The sequence below is a fragment of the Carassius auratus genome, chromosome 15, assembly GCF_003368295.1.
Source record: "Carassius auratus strain Wakin chromosome 15, ASM336829v1, whole genome shotgun sequence".
In the NCBI taxonomy this organism is placed as follows: domain Eukaryota; kingdom Metazoa; phylum Chordata; class Actinopteri; order Cypriniformes; family Cyprinidae; genus Carassius; species Carassius auratus.
Genome location: NC_039257.1, coordinates 14,332,688 through 14,358,100, shown reverse-complemented (window position 1 = coordinate 14,358,100; position 25,413 = coordinate 14,332,688). Strand labels below are relative to the sequence as shown.

General features: G+C 35.2%; 1 protein-coding gene across 2 annotated transcripts in view; it reads right to left on the bottom strand.

Moving 5' to 3' along the window:
- The window catches only part of caln1 (calneuron 1), a 44,824-nt gene extending 19,660 nt beyond the window's left edge, over positions 1–25,164 (bottom strand). Inside the window, exons 1-4 of one of the 2 annotated variants that reach the window (XM_026282613.1) lie at positions 24,343–25,164; positions 17,748–17,872; positions 11,360–11,503; positions 8,403–8,515 (exon numbers count right to left, since the gene is read on the bottom strand). In XM_026282613.1, coding sequence (XP_026138398.1) covers positions 8,403–8,515; positions 11,360–11,503; positions 17,748–17,865 — 375 coding nt within the window. In that variant the 5' untranslated portion in view covers positions 17,866–17,872; positions 24,343–25,164. Of the gene's footprint in view, positions 1–8,402; positions 8,516–11,359; positions 11,504–17,747; positions 17,873–22,911; positions 23,438–24,342 lie in introns of those variants that run through there. The other variant, XM_026282611.1, reaches the window with a different exon arrangement.
- Between the last annotated feature and the right edge of the window lie 249 nt (positions 25,165–25,413).

The following is a 25,413-nucleotide window of genomic DNA, read 5'->3' as shown; positions in this document are numbered from 1 at the left end:
TTTTGTTTTGTGTTACCATCCTAGGTTGAGTTACACTACGCGAGTAACTGTATTTAAATAGGGAAAACGTGGAGGTGTTTGGTAGCTTCTCTGCTTGGCCCATATTGAATGAATGGGCTAAGCTAAGTGCTTTCAAAGTGTCACCGCGCGCCAAAGCGATTGAGTGCACGCACTGAGACGAGAGAGGTATGTATCAACTCGTCTTAGGTAAGGGAAAAACATAGTTTAATATGAAAACACGGTGGAGTATCCCTTTAAAGCTGCTGTAGGTAACTTTTGTAAATATATATTTTTTACATATTTGTTAAACCTGTCATTATGTTCAGACAGTAGAATATGAGAATATGGGATACCGCGGCGGAGTAACCCAGTACCTTGGTGATTCTTCATAGACATAAACAGAGAGAAGTAGTTCCGGCTACGATGTTCTTCCGCAAGACGCAAGCAGTTCTGTTTATTAACCGCTAGAGCGTCAAAAGTTCCCTACCACAGCTTTAACAGTCTGCAGTGAAATTTCATTTTGTGTATTAAATTAATTTATATGTAAATGTGAGCCAAAATCATCACAATTAAAAGTACCAAAGACTTTTAAAAACTATTTCAGTCTGTTTTCATTTAATAAACGAATTTCACAATTTGAGTTGAATTACTGAAATAAATGAACTTTTCCACGACATTCTCATTTATTGAGATGTACCTGTATATATTTAAAGCTATGTTCATCTCCAGTCAAATAAAAACATAACATAGCCCCAGGAATACAGAGGAAGAGACAGCATATCAGTCTTTTGATGTAGTTACACAGTTTTGCTTTAATGTCTCAGCTAATGTTGTTCTTAAAGACTGTCACAACAAGAATATGATGCTGAGCATCATGGAGGTAAAAGACCTCCATCTGTGCGCTGCCTTTGAATGTGCTGCCTTTGTTCCTAGCGAAACACTGGTGGAACCAACCTTTTAAGGGTTTGTTTAGTTACCCAAAAGCAAATAGTACAAGAGGCAGTTATCTCTCTGTATTTTGTAGTGCATAATGCAGCACTCAGGTTATGGCAACCATTTTTTCTTTTATTTGATGGTTGGGTCAAACACAGGCTTTCTATAAGCTACTCTTGACTGTTATCAAAGTCAGCTCTTGACAGCCAAGTATGGGTTGGAATAAGTACTGAATCCAGCGGACAGACGGAAACACAAAGAACCTTTCAACTCCATGTAAGTCACTGTACTGTTAAATCTCAAACTGATGATTTTAAATTGATAAAAATCAACTACAGACCTCTTCGCAATAACAAACATTTATAACAAGAGATTTAACATTTCATATGTCTTAATATATTATAAATATATGAGTATTCAAATTTTGGAACACAAAGATCAGTTAGTTTTATAATCATAATTTTGCAATTCAGAGCCAAATGGCCATTTAAAATAATGCCATAATTTAAAATGAATTATATAAATGTAAGTACTGTAGGGGGTTCATGAGATGAAAAACAAATAATGAAATCATAAAAATGTAAAGCTGAAATATATTGTTTTAATATAAAACAATTCAAATATATACGCCACTTAATAAAAAGATACTTGTTTACCTCTACGTCATGTGACTGACATCAGGGCACTGTAAAAATGCAAATATTTTGTTAAATTATTGATATATGAACGTTCAAGTAAATGTTTTAGGTCAAAGGGGTTCGGCTGACAAAAAAAAAAAAACGTTTGGGAATCGCTGCTCTAATCAAAATGGGTTTTTCATCTGTCCTCAATATCACTTTGAATAGTGTCAGACTTGTGTGAAGTCCCTTTATCCAACAAAAGCCACTTTCTTACTGATCGTCTGCCCTTTTATATAAATACTTCACATTCACAATCACTGAGCAGTCACTTCAAACCAATTCAACACAATAGAGTTCTAATGAAAACCTGTTTCCTGTAGCAACTTCCTGTCAAAAGAGTGGGCTTAAAACACCCAGAAGAGTTCTCCAATCTCTACCAAAACAAATCAGTGTCTTTGTGCATTTTTCCATTTCCTTTGATTGGTTAAGGGAACAAATAAATAAACCAAGTTACCGTACATCAGAAAAAGTCATTAAAAATGAATGGGTGTTACCTTGTGAAAGTCAAATATCCTCAGAAATCTCTGGTGTTATAATGTTACAGCAGGTCTTTGGGTTATCTGAACATTTTCAGTGAGCTGCGTGTTGCAGAAGTGCTGAGCTCGACTACAGCTGATGGCCTGTGACCTTACTCGCCTAACTTTACAAGAGAAGTCAGTGTATGAGCAGAAAACAATTACACTGGCAAATTAACATGTTCACACACCGTCAACTCCAGTGCAATAAGTACGGCACTTTCATATGGGACAAAAGAGACTAAATGCAGTGGAGACATTAACATTACCTGCCAATGAAGTTTACTGCATACCAACTTTTAAAGGTTGCCCGAGTGAGAAATGTGACACTGTGATGGTGAAGACCTATCCTCGAAGATATCACTTATGAAGCCCTTTTGAAAGCAGCATTTCAATACATCTTATGTCACTTCACACCAGTGAGGCGAAGAAACAGCCTTTAAAAGCCAATCATCATCTCAGCCTTGGTCAAGCCTGGAACGCCATTCATCAACATCCTTCAAGGACATCCATTCCCACGGCACCCAAACCATGGAAATATGACCGACACGTTTATAAGATTCAGCACTGTCGGAGAATAAACCAAGCACACGTAAAACTGCTCTCATGCAGCAGGACTCGAGGTTATTGGTATCTAACATTTCAGCATTTCACTACAGAAAAATCATTTGTGATAATAGTTGTAATAAACAGTCACATTACAGTGAAGCGAGTGCATTCGGGCAAATAGTCGCGTCTGCAAGTGTGAGAAAAGGTAAGTGTGTCATAAGTGTCAAGTTAAAAATGGTGACAAGGACTGTAATCAGCTGCCACCCGCTGCCTCTCCTTTCATATTTTATTCCACAGATTTTCATAATTTATTCCGCCTACATGACAATCTCTATATGTATAAGAGCCTGCACTGTGCAGTCTCGCCAAAAATAATGTTACATATTAGTTTCTTCAGAATTTTTAAGAAAATGAATGCGAAGAAAAACTTTTTATAATTAAACAAATTATACAGATGATAAATGATTATGCTATATATATATATATATATATATATATATATATATATATATATATATATATATATATATATATATATATATATATATATATATATATTTAGATTACTTTGCATCATTATAAGTCTGCCCTTACTTAAAAAAGGCCAATGCAATGATCAAGTAATAGTGAAATAAGTTTTTTAATGTGAAATATTCAATTATATTTACTGAACTACAGATCCTGTCTGGTCTCCTTTTCAAAGCTGTTGCCATTTTAATGAAAAATCTAACACGCTCATATTGAGCTAAATAAATCTCCTTAATAATTAATAGGGATCAACAAATCTGAATCAAATGCATACTCTTCTGATGAAAGAAAATGGCTCTATCATTAGCGATTTTTCTTGTTGTGAAACCTTTTTTCCCTTTCATTTACAAATCCTGTCGTCTACTAAATCAAAGTGCCTGCAGTTACAGCTATAGATCATTTATTTTAATATTGCAGAAAAGATTAGGGTCCAGAAAGCTCCTCATGCATAAAAAATAAGATTATTTAAATTTTCTGATTATTATAGCAATAAAACAGGACCAAGTCAACGTGCACACATGGCAGGGGTTTAGCCCATCAGAAAAATTGGTGGCGTTTCTCAGAAACACCCAAAGACCTCTAAGCGAATATCAACTTAAAGCATTTGAGGTGCTTTATGTATTAGCATAAATTCTTCAGTTTCAGAGTCTACTGCAAATTAAATTAAATTAAATACTGCATGTTATAATAATAATATTATTATTGTTATAAAAAATATTAATGATATAAACAGGGTTTTCAATCACTTAAAATCTGTACTAAAATCAAATTACGTTATTTGCTAATCCATTCATTTATATATAAAGTCTCGATAACACTTTAGAATAAGGTTCCATTAGTTAATGTTAGTTAACTACTTTCGTTAACATGAACTAAGCAAGAACAATCCTTCTACAGCATTTATAAGTCTTAGTTCATGTTAATTTCAACATTAACTAATGCATTATTTAAATCAAAAGTTGTGCTTGTTAACATTAGTTAATGCACTGTGAATTACCATGAACTAACAATGAATAACTGTATTTTCATTAACTAACATTAACGAAGATGAATAAATACAGTAATAAATGTATTATTCATTGTTTGTTCATGTTAATTAATACATTAACTAATGGAACCTTATTCTAAAGTGTTACCAAAGTCTCTAATTGAATATAATTCAGAAATGATTGCTTAGTAAATCACTGAATAAACAAAACGTGGCTTTATATGTCAACATATTGTCTTGTTTTGTTTATATTTTATTCAGCATATCTCTATCAACAGCATTTTTGACAGCCCTAATATAAGCTTTGACCTGGGCAAGGTTGGATGGGGAATGACAGATCATTTGCTAGAAACTCATTCGCCTGCGCAATAATATCAACACATGATCAGATTTGAAGATCGCAGCTGGTGTGCTGCCAACAGGAACGCCTCAGTCTTCCAGACGGGACAGTTGTGTAGTTATGATCTGAAGTTTCTCATCATTTCTCATTGAGTGCTCACGATGATCCGTCATTATCCTTCGCATCTCTTCGACAAAATCCTTGTCTCATTAGCAAGACGCAGTGTGGTCTCCCGCTCCGGGGCATATTAACAAACCTGACGCACGCTGGAAATTAAAAGCCAGACATAGGAATTCATTCACTAATCTGAGCATGATTTGCACATTTCATATTTTTGGACTTCAACTGTGTGCCAGTTGTGCCAAAGCCAGTGGGTCCTGAGTGAATCAGTTTCATCCTCTCAGATCTGTGAGGAATAAAGGCTTTGAGTTCAGTCTTTCATATCGATAGATGTCCTGGGCTTCTGAGGCTTCGTGCTGTGTCACACAGCAGAGTCTGCATTCATGCTTTCAAACAAAAGGTTTCTTATGCTGTTGCAAAGAGAGGAACAGAGAACAAGAAAACAGAGGGCTTTTGACTACAAAGAGATTAATTAATCATTTATTCGCCCTCATGTTGTTCTAATGCTGTATGCTCTTCATTTTTCCTTTTCAAGTTGTTGTAATGTTGTGTAAAATTATACAATATAAAATCTATCTGTACATTTAAATTATATAATATTTATAAAATAACATATAAAACCTATCTTTTCCTTTTTTTCCTTTTTTTTTTAGTCAGTCATACCCTACTTATTGAAAGAACACCAGAAAGTGCATATTACAAACATAAAGCTCTGCTGTAACAGAGACACCAGGAAGTAAAGGATGACCCAGCTTTGGCTGCGATGAGAACGCTGAAGCGATGTAGCACTGAGAAAACAAACCTGACGCAGCAGCGCGGCGGAAAATAAATACTTTAGAGCAGAGTCCTCCATGAAGTCTGGGGAATGATTCATAAAATATAATTAAAGCTCTGACAGCAGCAGAGCGGTTCAAGATAACCTCTGCTGTCTTGTTTTAGAAGGAGGCAGAGCTCTTCTACAGCAGTGGATCTCAACTGGTGGGTCATGTCCCAAAAATAACCACAGATCTGGTCTGATAGGGTCAGTAACAATGGGGCAAATACTGTACTATTCTAAATGCAAATAACATGCAGCTAATCATGTTATCATGCAAATCTAAGATGACTATTAGAGACACAAAGTCTTACCAAAGCTGCAGTGCTTTGATCAAAAATACAGTATAAAACGTAATATTGTGAAATATTATAAGAGTTTTCTTTTTGAACCTACGGTCAAATATCTTTATTTCTGTGATACACAGTTTTCGATGATCCTTGAGAAATCATTTGAATATGCTGATCTGATGCTCAAGAAAGATTCTTATATATCCCTATATACACTTGCCATATATTGTAGTAACTGCTTGTCCAATGTCAAATATTACTCCTAAAGCTAAAGGCATTCGAGGAGCACTGCTGCAGGGAACTGTCCCGTCCTCTGCTGACATACACCAGGAATAGTGAAGGCACACAGGAAGTGAGTCTCTACCAGCACTGGCTGGAACTGGATATATAACAGGAAAAACGTCCTTCGTAACGGGAAGGTTGTTTCATCCTACTTCACACACAGATGATGGATGGGAGCGCCTCAGTGACTCTTTCCCCTCACAGCAGGAATGAGCCACTCTTGGGACTAGATTAATTTAGACAGGTGCTGTAACAAGATCAAACGCTCAATGTCTAAAAACAACAAAAGGACACATATCACTTAAATTAAGAGTGAAAGGAATCATCACTGAGCGTATGCTAACAGTTTAAATCATGAGCTGTATGTGAAAGCAGCCAGAGACCCTTTACCTTAAGTGCAACTATTAAAAAATTACACATTTTAATAAAATAAAATAAAGCTAATATGAAATATTAGAACAACTTAAATCAAACAAATACAAAACTCTCTAATTTTCTACCAAAAATTTGAAATGTTGCCTTGGCAACTAATTGAAAAAATAAATCAATAAATCGAAGTACAGTAAAAGTTGAAGTGTTAAAATGACAAAAAAATTAAAGTGGAAATAGTAATAGATTAAAAATGAATGAAATGACAAAAGCACAAAAACTAAAGCTGAATATATAAAAATTAAGGCTAGTTCAAAATACTATAATAGTATACAGCAAATTAAACTAAAATAACACAATACAACTAATCTTGTAAGATATTTATATTTGTAGATAATATTTAACACATATTCAAAATAATTTTGTGTTTACTTAAACACATTTGCATTCAAAAAATGTGCATCACATGAATAAATTACATTTTAAAATCTATAATAATATTCACAATATTCAAATTTTCCTGTATTTTTACATTTTCACATAAATGCAGCCTAAGCAAGCATAAAAGACATTAAAAAAAACTTTCAAAAACATTTTTTTTTTAAACTAACCACAAACAATAGTGTAAGCAATAATTACAATCATACTCTAAATAAGCGGCATTTGTAAAAATTTTGTAAAAATTTAATAGAACATAAAGACAAACAGATGCTGTTACTGAGGTGTTTGTTGCCATGTGATGTTTTGGGATGCCATAACCAAAGGTGCCTGTCAAGTTACGACAAATTCTTTACGCAGACATTTATTTCTATTTTATAAGAAGTCAGGGTTAAGGTACTGTCTATTACACATCTCCCTGATCATGAGCGATCTGGCCTCTGTAAACACTGAGTTGTCAAACTCCTTCGGGACGGTCAGCCAAGGTCCCGAGCACCCGTCTCAGCCAAGTGCAGCTGGCATGGGCTCTGCTTCATCTTCTCCAACATCAGAAGCAGCCAAACACTGCTTCACCCAGCTCAAATCAGCCGAAAACCAACCACAGTCTACACATGAATGCAGTTAATGTAACAATATCCAGACAATGCATCCGCTATTCAAGTCCTCTTATTGATGTTATTCAGAAAAACAGGCATCACACTAAGGCCCTGAGATTTCCATGATGAGCAAAATGCAGATGGAATTGCGGAATCCAGTCATAAAAATGGAATTTACTCTAAAACGCCACGGAATGCCACGGAATATGCCAATGTTTGGATGGATACATCAAAAGCAGGTCATTACACTTACATCAGAACGCGACTAACGTGTGTGAATATTAACGCATCATAAATACTGTTCATTTACAACACACCCTCTGCTGCCTCAGTATATGAGTACATAAACACATGAACATAATCTCTGCTCTGAGAGTCACTTCATGAGCTTTTTACCCTTTCTTTTGTGAAAAACTAGCATCATACAATAATACAAACAGAAAACCTTAAGGTCTTCACAGCAAAATATTCACCAGAAAAATTATTTACCAGAATTTATTCAGCAGAAAAATGTAAATACACAACACAGTATTACTTGGGTAGGAAATAAAGTTTTTAATATTTAAAATTAAATAATAATAAATTATATGTTTTTACTAAATAAATAAATTAGAGATGATTTAAATTATCAATATTTAATGTTTTTTAATGAAACCATTAAAACTTAATCCAGAAAAAAATGACAGAAAAGAGAATTTGGCAAAAATAAAACTTATAAATTATATTGTAGGTTTTGTGATTTCAGTTAATTAGACCCAATTGAATTTAACCATTAAAACAGGGTCTAAAAAAAAAACGTAATCCAGAACAATTAAAATGGAACAAATGGAATTTGAGAAAAGATAACATGGATTTCATAGGGTCCTAATCATTACACCAATAAATCATCTTCTATAATGTAGAAATGTAAAGAGTCCTGCACAGTCCTGTCACCAGTAAAATGTCCTCATGGCATCTTACCTGCCAGAATATGCTGTCAATTGTGTTTCCAAGGAAACCTTCCCGTGTTTCAGAGGACAGGAGCTTCGGTCCAAGTATCGTCATGAACTCATCAAAGTCCACCTGTCCATCACCTGAAACACAAATTAACCTCAGAATCCTGCTCACATATGCCAAAAGATATATTTAAAATTGAAGGCATCATTTTATGACTGAAGGCATTAAAGGTGAGGTGTGTCATTTCTGAGCCAGCTGTATTTTATAGATAGTTGCTAGGGTGTTGTTGGTTCATAATTGCCTAAAATATCCAGGTTTTGGTATTGTTTTCCATATTTAAATTACATGCTTTACAGTCCTAAAACATCATATGTACACGTATTTGTATTGCTTTGACCATTCTCTGTAGATCACACCGTCTTGTGCGTCACGATTGGTCGATTATGAACTATACCTGCATGCTATTGGTCAAACTACTTTTCAGTCATTACACTCTTAAAGGATTTGGTTCCAAAAGGGGGATTTTCACAGTGTTTCCATAAAAGAACCAATTTTGGGTTTCCAAAATAACCTTCTTGTTGTGAAAAGAACCATCTTTTTCTTACTGTGAATAAAAATAACTAAAGAGCCTTTTTTCCCTGTATAATGAACATTCAGTGTCTCCATGGATGTTTGAGGTTCCATGGCACCAATGACGCCAATAAAAAACTTTTATTTTCAAGAGTGTAGCTTCAGCAAGTATTAAAACAACAAGAATACAGAGCCAAAACAGACATTTTAGGCAAAATCCCGAACAGGAAATGTTTGGGGGAAAAAAGTCAAATGCCCATCATTTTTGTTCATAACTATTAGCAATCATTAGTAATAATTATATACAAAAAATGAATGCCAAAGACCTTTACTGCCCCATCGTACAGACGAGAAGACTCAATCATTAGTTTGAAATTAAAACCTAAGATTGTTGGAAACGCCACAGGGCCACACTGAAACATAATGAAGTATTTTAACATTGAAACACACTCACTTCACCTTTAAGAGAGTAAATATATGATAACACACCACAGCGTCACACACTAACACATCAGCTGTTTTAAGCAATCAGATTAAAAAATGTTTTTTTTTTTTTACATGCTTTGAAAAGTGCTTGAAATAACGTGACCTGTGCTTGCAGAACAACTTATTGGCTTCCTCAGACAATAGCGCTCCTGAAGATGACTCAATGTGTCAAACTTTAGCAGAAGTCTGAACACTGATGTGAATCATTGCGTTACATCAGCTGGCCACATTCATCAGATGTCTGGCAGTTCGGCTCACTGCAGGTGACTATGACCAGGGATCATATGTCTTGAATATACAGTGATGAAGGTCAATTGGACTCATTATGATCTTTTTTCAAATGACTGCCCATCACACCATGTACTTGACACAATGTACTATGAACTCCAGAAGCAGCATTTTGAAGCAGCAATCTCAAAAGCAATAATAGAAAGTAAAATACTTTGCTATCGGGCAGAAGTGAAACTTCTCTTGTTTCTCGTCTCCCCACTTCATTATTTTTGACTGCTAATACTACTGAGATACTTAGTCACATTATTTAGTAATTTTTAGAGTCATTCTACAATACCAAAATATAAAATAAAAGAATATATATATTAGCCGTTTGCTTTTTAGGACAAAAATATATATCTTTATATTCATAACCAAGAGCTCATGTATTTACATTTATTCAGCAATCTCTCAAACAGCATATATCTGTTATTGATGTTCATGCACATGCTTTTTAATATTATAGATTAATATTGCTTTAGGTTCAAAGTAAAAGAGTCTAGTTCTCTGATCCATTAAATGTCTTCAGACGACTAGGCAAAGACTTTAACTCATAAAAATATTAAATAAAAATACTTGATTCAAATGTGAGCAGAATTTAGCAGTCATAAAAGTTAATGTGGGGCCCCTAATCTAAAGTGAACAGCTTGAATCAAAGGTAACGTCCAGTTACTGTTTTAAGACCGTATGCTAATGAAGCATGAAAATATTACTGCTTTATTAATTCATATCCACTTAAACTCCTCGCAGAAAAAAAAAGTCTTCACAGATTCACTAAAAAATATATCAGGCCCAGGAACCTGTAGATGAGTTCTGCTGGCAAATAACTTTGAGAATAAAAAGTAAAATAAAATAATCATGGCTAGATGCAGCAGTGTCTGGAGTCGACAATCTTTCACGTCCAGAAAGTGTAGTAGCTGAATCTTTATGAATATGAGTTACAATCAGAGCATCATATACACATGGACGCTCCTGTCAAAACTCACTGATATTATCAGATCTTCAACGATCAAAAAATAAATAATACACTGTATATACACTACAGTTCAAAAATGCTCTCATTCAGTAAGACACATTAAATAAGAGTAAAAAACAGTAAAGGCATTTAAAACGTTTAAAAATATTTCTATTTCAAATAAATGCTGTTCTTTTGAACATTCAATTCATATTGAAATGAAAAATGTATCATATAATGTATGCGATTCTGAATATTCACATGATTTCTTAAGGATTATGTGACACTGGAGTAATGATGCTGAAAATACAAATTTGCATCACAAGAATAAATTATATTTTAAAATATATTCAAATAGAAAATGATGATTTTAAATTGTAATAAAATTTCACTAAATTACTTTTCTACTGTAGTTTTAATCAAATAAAAAAAAAAAAAATCATGAAAGACAATAGCGTTATAAAATCTCACAGACTCCAAACTTGTAAATGCTAGTGTACACAGTAGATAATGAATATAAATCATACTGGGAGTGAAAAAGAGCAATAAGAGTCTAATTAGTCTATATATGCGAGTCAGGTTTTTTGATACTGTCATTGAGGTATAAAAATATAATTTTAGCAATAAAATAACTAATAGAAGTCAATGTAAATTCTGATGACAGCAGAGCAAATGTGTGTTGGTGAGTAGAGGAACTCACCATCCATGTCCAGTCTCTGCATGATGATTGCTAGCTCCACTTCACTGGGCATGTACCCTAGTGAGCGCATGGCCATGCCAAGCTCCTGCTTGGAGATGAACCCATTGCCATCCCGATCCAGGACCCTGAACGCCTCCCGGATTTCTGCCAAGACAAACAAGTGTGCGGCTCAACACCTCAGGTGGCTTCCCATCATAAGACATCTCACTGGTCATCCTCCTCTGAGCAATGATTGCAGTGATTTGCCACCTTCTCTGCACCTGATATGACATCAGTGGCAACACACACTGCTGTGCTGTTTCTTTCCTCAAAACGCTTGTCAGATTCATACTTTACCGTTCATTTTTCTACTGAAAACAGCACTAAATATCAGAATTTTTGCCAACCACACAAGCACATCTTAAGGCCAGGCTTTTTCTTTTGATATCTGATCTACAGAGGAGGACTCTGCCTCTGAAATGCATATATATCTCGAATCGTGGAGACGAGGAGTTGGCTCCATCAAATGAATATTTTATAAACAATTCTTCAGTGAGGAGAAAACTTGTGGCCGCAAAGGATTGGTGTTTTAAAATAGAGCTGGAGTGTCACATCTCTGAAGAACGCTATGGTTGCGCTGCATGCTCTAGCACACAGCAGTACATTGGGAAATTTTGTCTACGTATAACAGCATTTGAAGTTAAGCAACCTGGGAATTAGTACACAAGAAACAAAAGCTTTGACGACACACTGCTCTATTCTCATCCATCCAAATCAAAACTCAAGACTGCACATTATCACAGCAACAAGTTATGCAGTTATGTCAGGGTCATTGCCTGTTTAAAATTATCCTTTTGATTGGAAAAATAGCATATGATTTTTTTTTTTTTTTTAATCACTAAATGAATAATTATTTTGCATTTTCTTTTTCTATGTATCCTGGACGCTGTGTCTGATAGGCTATTATAATATTTCTATTACAATAACTATTCTAAGTCATTGAACAATTTCATTATACACTAAATTAGGGTTCCAAATTTCCTCTTTTTTTTATTATTATTAATTATTTTTTCAATGATATTTCCAGTTGTTTCCAGACTAGGGACTTTTTTCGTTTTGTTTAATTTTATAATGAATTCAGAGATTTCTGTTTGATTTCCTTTTTCAAATTATTTTGTTGGGGTCATATATTCAGTTATTCATAAAAAATAAATAAATAAAAAAAAAACAGCAGCAACTACATCTACAACATAATAATAATAAAAGACCAACTTGTAAATTATAATAATTTTTATACATAAAAAAGGGAATTTTTTATAAATTAAACAAATAAACAATGAATTAATAAAAAAATTTAAACTTTACATTTTACATAAAAATTAAAAACAATATATGTTTTCCATTATGACATAATTGACATTACAATAATGTTTTCGGACTGAGGAATGTGTGAACATAATTTTATAGTGATTTATGGGTATCATTTTTTTAATTGCAAGATTTAAATAACTTTCTAGTGTACAAAGATCTCCAATAACACCCTGAGATTGGATTACTTCTCAATGGATGATTCAATGCCCCTTCTCCCCTTAAGGAAACGATTTTGAAAAACAACTAGCTAGTGATATATACCATCCAAAGAATCCCAAAGCACTCCTCATTGAACAGACTGATGTTATCTGATGTGATGTTATCTGACTGATGTTATCAGTCATCAAATCGTACTCTACAGAAGCGTTCATGAAAACCTATATCTAGTGAGACTTTGGAATGCTTTAGAGCAAAGCATGACTATACAAAGAAACAAACATTACTTTACATGATTTAAAAAAAAACTCTATTAATTTCCAACACTTTTCCAGTTGTGAAAATCATTTAAATTCCCTTATATTTACAGTCAACTAGTGTCAAATAATCTGCAACTCAAACCAAATCAGGATCAGTCCTACATAACATTTAGCATTGTCAGGAGGACAACCATTACTTTTATACTGTCACAATTACAGCCACACAAATGGCTTTTATACCAATAGCTATGGACATTTATACTGACAGTTATGTTTCAGAGCCAATTAAGAACATCTGTTTTAGGAAAAAGAGGCTTGTAATTGTTATTCCACACAGACACACACATGCGAGAAGACTTTAGGAGCGCTGCAAAGTGTTTGCACAGTAAAGGCATTAGATTTGTTTTTGTATAGAGGCAAACTCATGAATATATGCATAAAGAGTCTGTTTGAACAGAACCGTTTTCTCAATTCTGGCTATTTGTCTGACATGCACTGTTCATTTTAGAGATGAAAATGGCAGATAATGTAATAATCAATTTTCAGATCTACTACCTGAAGATACAATCAGATTATGCTAAGATAATAAAAATGACTTTCTACAAATGTGCTCTTGATGAAAAGACAAAGACAAATGATTATTTAGCAGTTTGTCAGCATAATGCTTCTCTTAAAAGGGATAGTTCACCCAAAAATGAAAATGTATTAATTTACTCACCCTCAGGCCCCTGAAATGATGTTGGGTTCACGAGCGAATCATTCTTTTGAACCAGTTCACCAAATCTGACAAAACCGCCTGAAACAGTTTTCGACTCAAGCGGCACAGGTCTATAAGTTACTCAGTCAAAACTCACTTTCAGTTGTGCCTGACAGTCACTCTGACTGGAAAAATGAGCCAAAGTCCTGATGTATATGATCCTATGATGCCGGTTTTTGCCAACTCATTCAGTGCTCCAGTTATTCCACCAAAACTGAGTAAACGGCTCCGACTCAGACAGAGGAGCCAGTGATTTGCACTGACAGGAACCAAGCATTTCAATAAAGGGGCAAAATGTGAGTTTTCATTGTTTATCTAACAAGGTGAGCTGATGAAGACAAGTTTATGCTTTAAAAAAGTTAAACATGCACATTTCACATCACTATTAGGTGCAGTTTTCATTGCATATACATTGTGTAATTGCGCGATTATGTAAACAAACTGGCAAATCGGTTATTAGGACCATTTTATTTACCTGAACTGTTCAAAAGAATCAGTTTCCAGAAAAGAATCAGTCTTCCCTGTTTTCCTGAGGCTATATGTGACCTTGGACCACAGAACCAGACATATGGGTCAATAATTTAAAATTGAGATTATGAAAAACAACTATTTGAAAATCTGGAATTTGAGGGTGCAAAAAAATGTAAATATTGAGAAATTGCCTTTAAAGTTGTTCAGATGAAGTTCTTAGCAATGCATCTACTAATCAAAATTTAGTTTTGATATATTTATGGTAGGCAATTTACAAAACATCTTTATGCATGATCTTTACTTAAGGGGGTCATCGGATGCCTATTTTCCACAGTTTGATATGATTCTTTAGAGCAGGAGTCTCCATTCCTGCTCCTGGAGAGCTACTGCCCAGCAGATTTCAGCTCCAACCCCAATCAAACACACCTCATCCAACTAATCGAGGTGTTCAGGGCTACTTGATAATTACAGACAGGTGTGTTGGAGCAGGGTTGGAACTGAAGTCTTCTGGATGGTAGCTCTCCAGGAGCAGGGGTTGGTGATCCCTGCTTTAAGGTCTTAATGAAAAGTCTGTAACATAGTTTGGTTAAAAAAATTTCAATGGTAGTGTAAAACAACACCCTTTAACCCTGTCAAAAACTGCTCTGTTTACAGCAAGCTGTTTTGTTGCAAGTTCCTTTAAATGTTAATGAGCTCTGCTGACCCCGCCCCTCTCTTCCAAGCCACTCTCTGAGAGACTGTAAACTTTAGCCACATTCATTATGAAACTTGCTAACTAGCACGTTATTAGGAAAGGCAACCACGAATGATTTGTGCAAAACATGGACACAGTTAGGTAGATCAGGGCGCATTCCGTTCAAAAAACAAAAGTAATCCTCTGCGTCTTCAGCAGCTTGGATGCCAGGAGTAAATGACGACTGCTATGTTCATTATTACATCCAATGACAGAACACCTCAATCGCTTAGGAGCCATTCTTGTCTACAACCCTTCCAGAGTTGAAACAATGGTGAACTTATGACAGCTCACACAACCGGGCGGAGCTGTGATAAAACCAAAGACTGACACCACTGACAATCAACAATCATGGGAGGGGCCTGTGCAGAACAACGTCATTCTGCCGAGAATCTGAGATTGGCTTTATATGAGAAAGGGGTTTGGATTTATCGAGATTTATAGAAAATCACTGGGTGGATTTTTATCAATATGAGCTGGTTGTGTACACACACTGCCAACACACATTTCAGTTCAAACTACTTTGAATAAAATTTAATTTTGCTTCCTATGACCCCTTTAATATCCTAATGATTTTTGGCATAAAAGAGACCCATACAATGTTGGCTATTGCTACAAATATACCGGTGCTATTTATGACTGGTTTTGTGCTCAAAGGGTCACATTTATTGCATGTAATTGTAAATAACATGTAAATGTAAATAACATTTAGTTTCTTGCACAGACCAAACATTTTTCTTTGTAAGACCTCAATATATCGTCAGGAGCCATAGGTATTAATTTTGTGTTGCCTTTACTATGAAAGTGATGGAAGCAGTTAACTTGCATTTTATTTGAATCACCACGAACTACAATTTCCGCTAAAACACATTGCTGTAGAACAAAAGTCATCTGGTATGGACTGAGGTTACAGTAAGTATTAACAGCTAATTTTTATTTTGGTTTAATGATCCTTTTAACATCTGGGAAACCTTGCAATAACCTTTTGCTGCATATCAAATGCAGATTCAGTTAGATCTGTTCAGCATTTTAAAACAGTAAGACTCCAGAAATCCTGCCGTTTCTCTAACACAAGAGTATCGCTGTGATTAAGACGCTACAGAGTATTTGCTGACCCCTCCTGATACGATTAATACAACATCAGGGCTCCAGCGGCTGCATTTCACAGTTTGAACTGTTTCAGAGCAAAACCAACAAAGTCAATGACTTGTAGCAGCTGTGTATATCTGCAGATGCCCCGCGGTGTTAATATGTCACTTAAGCATTCATTTTCAGGCCTCAAGGGTTCAATGTATTTCTATTCATGAGGATGGCAGCGTTAATTGATTAGCGTTCTGCTTCACTCACCCTGATTAATGATGAAGAGTGTTGGGGGGCATGTGTGCGGCTTTGATCATGCTTTTTATACAATTTCTGACTTTTGATTTATGATTCAATGCCTGATTTACATATGAAAACCAAAAACACTTCAGGGTAACACTCTGTAATAGCCTTCATTAAAACGTTATTAATAAAATATCTATATTATATAATTCTTAAGGGATCAATAATTCATTTTCAATCACAAATGAATATACATGAGTACATAAATCAAAGTTATATGACTTAATGAATTTATTATTCATTAAACACATAGGTTATATAATATAATAATAAAATTAGTTTTTTTTTTTTGCTTGTTTTGCCTTGTTCGTAACTTTCTTCAAAAATGTTAGTTACAGTGCTTACCCTCACACTGACTTTTTGAAGTCTGCATATATTTGTTCAGTAAAATTACTGTTGCTTTGGGTTTGCAGAAATATTTGGTTTATATTAGTAACAAGACTGGCATTATTTAACGATTTGACTTATAACTGTATAAAATATGCTGCTAACTTTCCTCAAAAAAATCATTAACGTTATCCCAAAACTCAAAATTGAATCCTGACATTTTTTTTTTTTGTGGTTTCTACAAAATAATTACTGTCACTACCGAAAAAGTGCTGTCACTACCGAAACATTGAATGTTTTATTAAAAATAAAGTATACAAAATAATCAACTAAGATGTTATGATATTTTTTGGTTCAATGTACATTCAAACTAATGAATCCTTAACTTGGAAATCAGTAAGATCAACTTTTACAAAGCAAAATTTGATTCAAAATACAACAAATCTCATAAATTACACTTGAAATATTGTAAAAAAAAAGATTTGTCATGGATTCACCACTGAGTTTTTTTAGTCAAACTATTTATTTACAATCTAGATGTAAGCAAAATCTTAATAGGTCAATATTACCCTTCCAATTAAATCATTATTACTGTGTTTCGGTAGTAACAAATATTGGGAAAGGAAAAAAATTCAAAAATGTATGTAAAAAGACACATATTCTTAAGACATTTGTAACTCTGACTTCGCTAGAATGGAAAATATACAAAGCCTATTTATCTATTTTTAGATTTAAAAAAAAATCTATTTATGAAAACAACTATACATATAAATGAAGAAAATGAATTCATTTTTGAGCGAACTATTCCTTTAATGAAAATTATTCTAAAGTGTCACTCAATGCTGAATGACCAACTGGAATTTTAAGTCCCACTCACAAAAAGTGGTAAAGAGTTTGACCTTAAATAAAGTGCATAGTATTTGTGTTAATGTCTGTAAGTCCATTGCTCACCATCTAGTTCCTCCACGGAGATGTTGGCGAGCTGTTCACTATTGCTGTGTTCGGACAGTGAGCGACTCAAATAGTTCCCTTTGTACAGCAATCCTGCCGTCACATGGTGGAACGGCATCTTCTCCCTGAGAGACAGAGAGAGCAGAAGAACACGGCAATGATTGACGCACATCAAGGTCCAAGATCAACATTAGACTATGACAGAGCATGCTTAAGTTGATTATATGAAAATGCTCATTATTGTCCTCGGAGGGCTCATCCGTAAACACTTTGTTCAGCAGACATCAATGTGCTTCCAATGTTCTGCTGCATTATTAAGTGAAGATATTGTTGTAAAAGAATACAAAGGCTGTTTATGTGCATATGAGGATTAAAGCTAATGAAATAAGTAGCTATAAAATGGCAAGCTATTAAATCTTAAAGCGTAAAGTGGCCCTCTGAATTACCCTTGTGTTTGTGAACGTACGGGTGGAGTCTTAAGTGTCTATGAAAGCACAGTTATTGTTTACATGTCTTTAAGTGCCATTATAATCCTGCTGACACTTTCAGTTTCAACAATTAACAACTGTGTTTTCTCCTGTATAAACTAGTGGTCTTATAATATGGGTTTTATGATGGCTGATACCAATACCAAACACTGCTGTTCAAAAGGATGGTATTGGAACTATATATATTTTTATGTATTTACAAAAATAATTATGCTCACCAAGGCTGCATTTATTTGATAATAAAATAATGAAATAACATTACAATTTAAAATATTTCTTACTATTGTTACGTTAATGAACTTTCTGTTTCCTTATTTGGTCTTCTTCCTGTTCTTGTTTTGTTAGTTGATTATTCCCCACCTGTCTCCAGTTCCCTCATTACCTCCTGTGTGTTTAAATACCCGGTCTGTTCAGTTCTTCCTCGTCCGTGATTGTATTTGTATAATGCTGTTATTTGTGAGTAACCTGCTATTGTATTGTAACCTAACCTAATGTGAGTAAACTCCTCATTTGATCCCGATCCTCCTCAAGCTCTTTGTCTTACGTTTAGCATACACCCCTGACCTGTAACAACTATGTGATTTTTATAATATGAACTAAAAACCAAATTGTTGCATGTCACTTGTAATTTCTACAATTATAACAGTGAATTATGCATAATTTTAAGCAACTGACCATAAACCAAATGCTAATCATTTAGTAAGGACATGTTGTTAATAAATATTACTCAGTATTTAATTGCATAATTGCACTGTAACAAGGACATTATAAAATAAAGTGCAACCAAAACATTTGAATAATAAAAAAAAAAAATCAGTAATTAAAAATTATTTATTCTAAAATAAAGATAGATTAGATTATGTATATGAAACAATGTATAATGACCATTTCGGTTCATCAGTCATACACAGGACAATATGATAATGGCTGCATAATGGACAGTATATTGATCCTATCACTAATATAAACTGAATAATTCTAACAAAAACTCAAAGCAACAGTCATTTAACTAAACAAATGTATGCAGGGTTCAAGAAGTCACCATCGCAATAACCACAAATCAAACCGGAATGGCTCTTTATATGGAAATCTCTCATTTCTCAGATGTCATGGTTAGCATAAGCAGAAATCTCTATTAATTATTCAGCACAGTTACAGCCGTGGGAATCATTTTAATACGATGGCGTCAGATAGAGATGTGAGTTTCTCTCAGTAATTGGGCTCTGCGAAGTGAGTGCCTTTCGTAAACGTGAGTTTTAAAAACGGGCTTGAGTGTCAAAAGCCCACTCAAAATGCACAGCACTCCACATCCTGCAGGCCGCTTCACAGATCAAGATGGACTCCGTGTGTATCAAGTACTCCCACAAACAAACCCACTGAGGGCTTTACTGTAGTTCCTGGCTCAAGGCCCATGTATAAAAGTATCAAATCTTACTGACCCCAGATGTATACTCAATAAAATTAGTGAGTAGACCTTAAAAATCTCTCTCTTGTCTGTCATGTTATGCTGATTTACTGAGATTTACTCCCGTCAGCAGAGCTAAAAGCAGCCTTTCCTTCAGACTGTGACTGCTGGTGTCCTGTACAGGAACTTAAAGCTCGCGTGGGGACAATGTGGTCACCCAGCAGGTTAAATACCACCAGACCGTCAGCAGAGAGCAAGAGAGAGAGAAAGAAAAGCCACTTGAAGCAGCAGAAAGCATGAAGGGGCAGGAGGTTCCAGATCACAGACTACGCTTTGGGACGTGAGCCCACAGTCACAGTATGTGCTGGGCTTCAGCCAGTTACCAAATCAGAGTAAAACACATACAGCTTGAGCTCGTAGTAGAAGTCTGCTGAAGGACATGTCCCATGATGGATGGCACACCCTTGTAAAATATGGATGCTGCCTTTGGAAAAATGTAGGAGACTGGGGGTTGCTTTAATGGGGCAGTTGATTGGGATGTGCAAAGCCTTTAATGGCCTGAGAGTAGCTAAAAATCTCTCTGGTTCAAGTCCAGAATGTCTCTATCAAATGTGGAGGTGTAAATGCCTTCATTTTTACCAGATCTTTAGATTAAAGCATGCAACCCTTGGGCTACAGCAGAAAGATTCCGTAATTAAGAAAAACAATAGAATGTTCGAAAGAGCAGAATTGATTTTATTTATTTTTTATCTTTTGATCAATTTAATGAGGAAAGAAATCTTACTGACCCTTTAAGATGTAATTTATAATAAAAACAAACATGCATTCTTTTCTTCAGCTGAGTTTTCTTTAATCTACCATAAAGCTTAATGTCTGAAATGATTAATAAAAGTGAAAGATTGTAATTAGCCTTTGGTGGAATGTTTCACGCCAATGAATTAATGTCTGTAATTATTTTTCAATGTGAAAGCTCATTAATACCAAATATTTTGCTTTTTATTCCTCCATCTTTACAGGGTACTGTGTGAAGGACTATAAAGCACCATATGTCAACACTTTGCACAAGTAGAGCTGAATTGGCCAAATAAATCATCGTCCCCGAAAGGGAAAAAGCACAGATGAACTGTTTATGTAGGCAATTTTAATTAAGGTAATTATCACAGTGCCTCCAGGTTCATTAGCATTCAAATCAACCTCTTGTTTTCTAATGGTCCCACTTTGTTGATGGTTGATGTATACTTTGCTCCTTTAAAATAGCTCATTAAATGACTCATAAATCTTGGTTTACATGCAATTCATTTTTTTTTTACCGGCTACACACATCACAATAATAAATACACATTTTAAATGGTATAAGAACTTAGTGAGGAAAATGAACTTTTCTGTCTTGTCTGCAAATAAATATCTCTATGCATTTTTTATTACTGTATATATCCAAACCCAGAAACCCTGGGGCTAAGCATGACAGTCTGAGTATGTCCAAGGGGAAAGCATGACTAATTTACCTGCCATGCTTTTCACATGATAAACTGCCAAGTTTAAATGACAGCTGCATAAAGCCAAAAGGTAGCCTACTGCAAATGGCAAAAAAAAGTATTTAAAAAAATTGCATCAGTTAATCTGGTACGTTTTAAGATACTCTGTATGTTTGCTTTAATAATAGAAATGTAGATGGGTAGTTGACCAATAACACAGGTATAAACATTTAGATTTTACGTTAGAATTCACATAAATGTATACATATAAAGTCTAGATTTCTAATATTATATTATATTATACACTATTCGAAAGCTTGGGGTCAGTTAAAAAGAAGAAGAATTCATAATTTAATTCACAAAACTAATTTTGATAGTTGTAAATATTACAAAGATAACTTGAAATTTACAAGGAATCTCTTAGTGAAAACTGTTTCTGCGCCGTTTTTCTTCAGTGAAAGATGCATTCAACTGATCAAAAGTGAAATTGAAGACATTTCTAATGTTGCAAATTACTTCTATTTCAAAAACCAATGCCGTTCTTTTAAACTTTCTATTCATCAAAGAATGCTGAAATAAAAATATATCACAGCTACACAAAATATTAGAACTGTTTTCAACATTCATAATAATAAAACATGATTCTTTAGCAACAAATCAGCTTTTTAGATTGACTTCTGAGGGATTGTGTGACACTGACTATTGGAGTAAGGATGCTGAATATTTAGCTTTGATCGCAGAAATAAATCAGGTTTTAAAATATATTAAAATAGATTTAAATTGTAATATTTTACATTTTTCACTACATTTTTGATCAAATAAATGCAGCCTTGGTGAGCATAAGAGACTTTTCAAAAACAAAACAAAAAATACAGAAAAAGTTACATCAGTTTAAATACATATTAAAATAATATTGACAAAAATTGCTGATCAGTTGGCATTCCGCTCACTTAAATAGTCCTCGATAAAAGTAAAAATGTTCAGTGTGGTCGCAAGGTCATAAAACTGGCATTTATAATGATTATACATTATAAATGATAGTTTTAGGTGTAGTACAGCATCACATTATAGGACACTGTTTGACATGTAAAGTCAACTATTCATTACAAACAGACTGTTCTGTTCTGGAGGCATAATAGAGTGTCTGGACATAAAGAGTGTAACTCAGTGGTGGAGGCAGAATTGATCACAATGTGTTCAACTGAGGGCAAAACTTTCCAATCCAGCAATGCCACATCACATTCTAAGTTTCCTAGAAAACAGCCATCGAATTGCAATTAAAAATCAAAAACACAAGCATAAAATGCATTTCTTAAATACCATAAAAAGAGAGATGAACTCATTAATTAATAAAAAACTGCACTCAGCCATATCTTCCTGTTCACAAGAGTCAAACCCATTAAATGAACAAGAAGAGCTCTGCATCCTTTAATCAAATCACAGGGCACAGTGTTTCACAAAGACACCGCAAAAAACAGTCCAGTGTCAAAATGTCAGTCCACATCATGTCAGAATAATTCAATCTAAACCTCTTACAAAGGCAACCTCCGGTTCGAAGGACAGACTCGAGCATAAAAACATTCCAAGTTATTAAAATCAATACAAATCAAGCAAGTGATCACACACATACCGAAACAGAAGAATCAAAGCAGAACATCTCTCCAGTCTCATTAAAGCAAAAACACGTTTAACATTAAAATCAAAGCACATACCACCAGCTTTAAACACATTCCCTACATGCCAAAGTGTGAAAGCAGCAAGATCCCGGGATGGCAGCGGTGATCCCTGTTGCTTACCCGTATGGATCATACTCTACAGGACGATCAAGCACAACAGGCTCTGTCCCAGGACTGTTCAGGACGCAAGGACCCTCTCCTTCAGACCCCTCTGCCCGAGGGTCTGGATCCAGATTGGTGACCTCCATCTGACAGCACACTCCAGGCTCAGAGCACAACAGAGCCACAGCCTGACTACGTCCCAGCACTGGTCCTCTCCCCCGAGCAGCATAGAGTGCCCAGAAACCGCTGGTTAAAATGTCAGCAGCCCGGAGCAGGTAGTAAGTCATTCATGTGTTCATTCATCCCTTCAGCCGGTCAGCATCTCCCTCATGTCACACTCTGGTGTCATCGGTGGGCTCATAATAACAGTGGCTCGGTGACATAAGTAGTCCTGCCTCTGCAGCTCCGTTGAGAGCTTACACACACACACACACACACACAGCTGACCAGCCCCCCGGACCGGACCACACCACACCAACGCTCCTGCTCTCTCACACTGCACGCGCTCCTCCAGGTCCTCTAGTCATTAGCATGTCCATCACTTTTTTCCCTGAAGGGGGTGTTGGCTGGGCACCACCTGACTTGTCAAATGAGACTAAGGTGAAAAATTTGCCCGGAAACTGCCATCTGCATGCCAACAATGAATTATACATGTTGTTTGTGTTTTGCACACCTTTTGTGAATAGACGAAATAATAAGTAACAATATTAACAGTAGCAATAATGATGATTCATAATTTTAAATAAATATTTAAGATAAGGCATCCTTTCAATTACGGAGCTATAACAAATAATAATATTATTTATATTATTAATTATTATTTTATTGCAGACATCCACAAAAAAAAAAACATAGCAACAACTGTAGCAGTAGTAATAATTATTTTAAAATAAAACGAAATCCTTAAAAGTAAACAGCAAATTATTATTATTAGCCTACTATGAATGAAAAAAATTATAATAGTTTAGACATACTTAAAGGTAAACAGCAAATTAGTATTACTTCTATAAACTAAACGAATTAAAATATTATTATTAATAATAATAATAATAATAATAGCTTAATACTAAAAACAAAAAGACATCATACATTTCTGTCATTTATTAATATTATTATTATTATTAATAATAATAACAATAATAATAATAATTATTATAATATCAGCAGCATCATGGTTTACAATGTTTTAATAAAATAAATAATGGATGTTTAAAATCAGAAAAAAAAAAGATTAATAGTGTAGCACGCCATGATGAAAGTCGAGTTGTACATGACAGTACATAAATCATAAACCTTCCGTTTGACCGATCAGTCCGTATAAAACAACAGGTGCGAAAGTGTAGAAAATGTAGGCTGCAGTTTCTGAAATCATGGTGCCCATCAAAGCCTTCAAGCAACTCACATTCACTTCAAACATTTGATTTATAAACTCTGAGACACAGCTCCTACCTTCAGTGGTGATGATGGGCGATCTCTGGCAGTGATCCCTCAGATCCCGACGGACTGATGATCCGAGCCGATGTCGCTGCAGGATCCAGATTATCCCACTGCTGAAATCTGGATCATGGATTGTCGCTGAATTGTGAGGAAATTCTCCAGATCTCATTCGCGATTATACGCAATATTATTTTTGGTGCGAATAGCAGTGGAGAGTGGTCCTTATCCCGATCGTTATCCGAAAAAAAACCCCGTCCGAATTCCAGGCAAAAGCAATAAAACCAGTTGTACTTTTCCTCCAACTCCAATCAGCGCTAATGAGCCTCTAGATTCTTCAGTAGCCTACTTCCATGATCTAAAGGCGAATTCCAGCTCATAATTCCCGAGTTTGATTGATTCACATCGCAAAAAGCTGCTGATAGATTTCGACTGCCACTGTATGCGAGCCTCATAAAAACAATCAATAAACATCGCTGTCAAATCAGCAGTCCAGCTGGATATTGTTGTCCACGAGCTGTTGGTGGGCATTAACGGTCACAAAACAATAAATAGCAGGTTCATTTGAGAAAGAAGCAGAGAGATTCCTCACATTGCATGAATTAACCCATAACACACTGAGTGAGTGAGTGAGTGAGTGAGCGCTGCTGGAGCCATTACTCAGCGGGTCCAGCCTTCACCTCTTCTGTCATTCATCCGCAGGTGAGCGCAGGACCGGGTGCAGTCCTCAGAAAACATCACTCCATCATCAGCGATGCAACCTCACTGCTATATTTACATACAAGGAAAGTGCTTCTTCATTGACTTTCAAGCAGACAACAAAGCCCTAAATCCATCCATCCATCCATCTATCCATCAATCTATCTATCCAAACATCATCTGCCCACCCATTCATCCATCAATCAGTCCATCCACCTACCCACCCATCCTTTCCCCATCCAACCATCAGCTCAGCTCATCAATCCATCCATCCACCCACCCACCCTTCCATCAGCTCAACCACCACCCATTCAACCATCCCTCCATCACCCTTATTCATCCATCTATCAGTCTATCTATCCATCCATCACCCCATTCATTCACCCA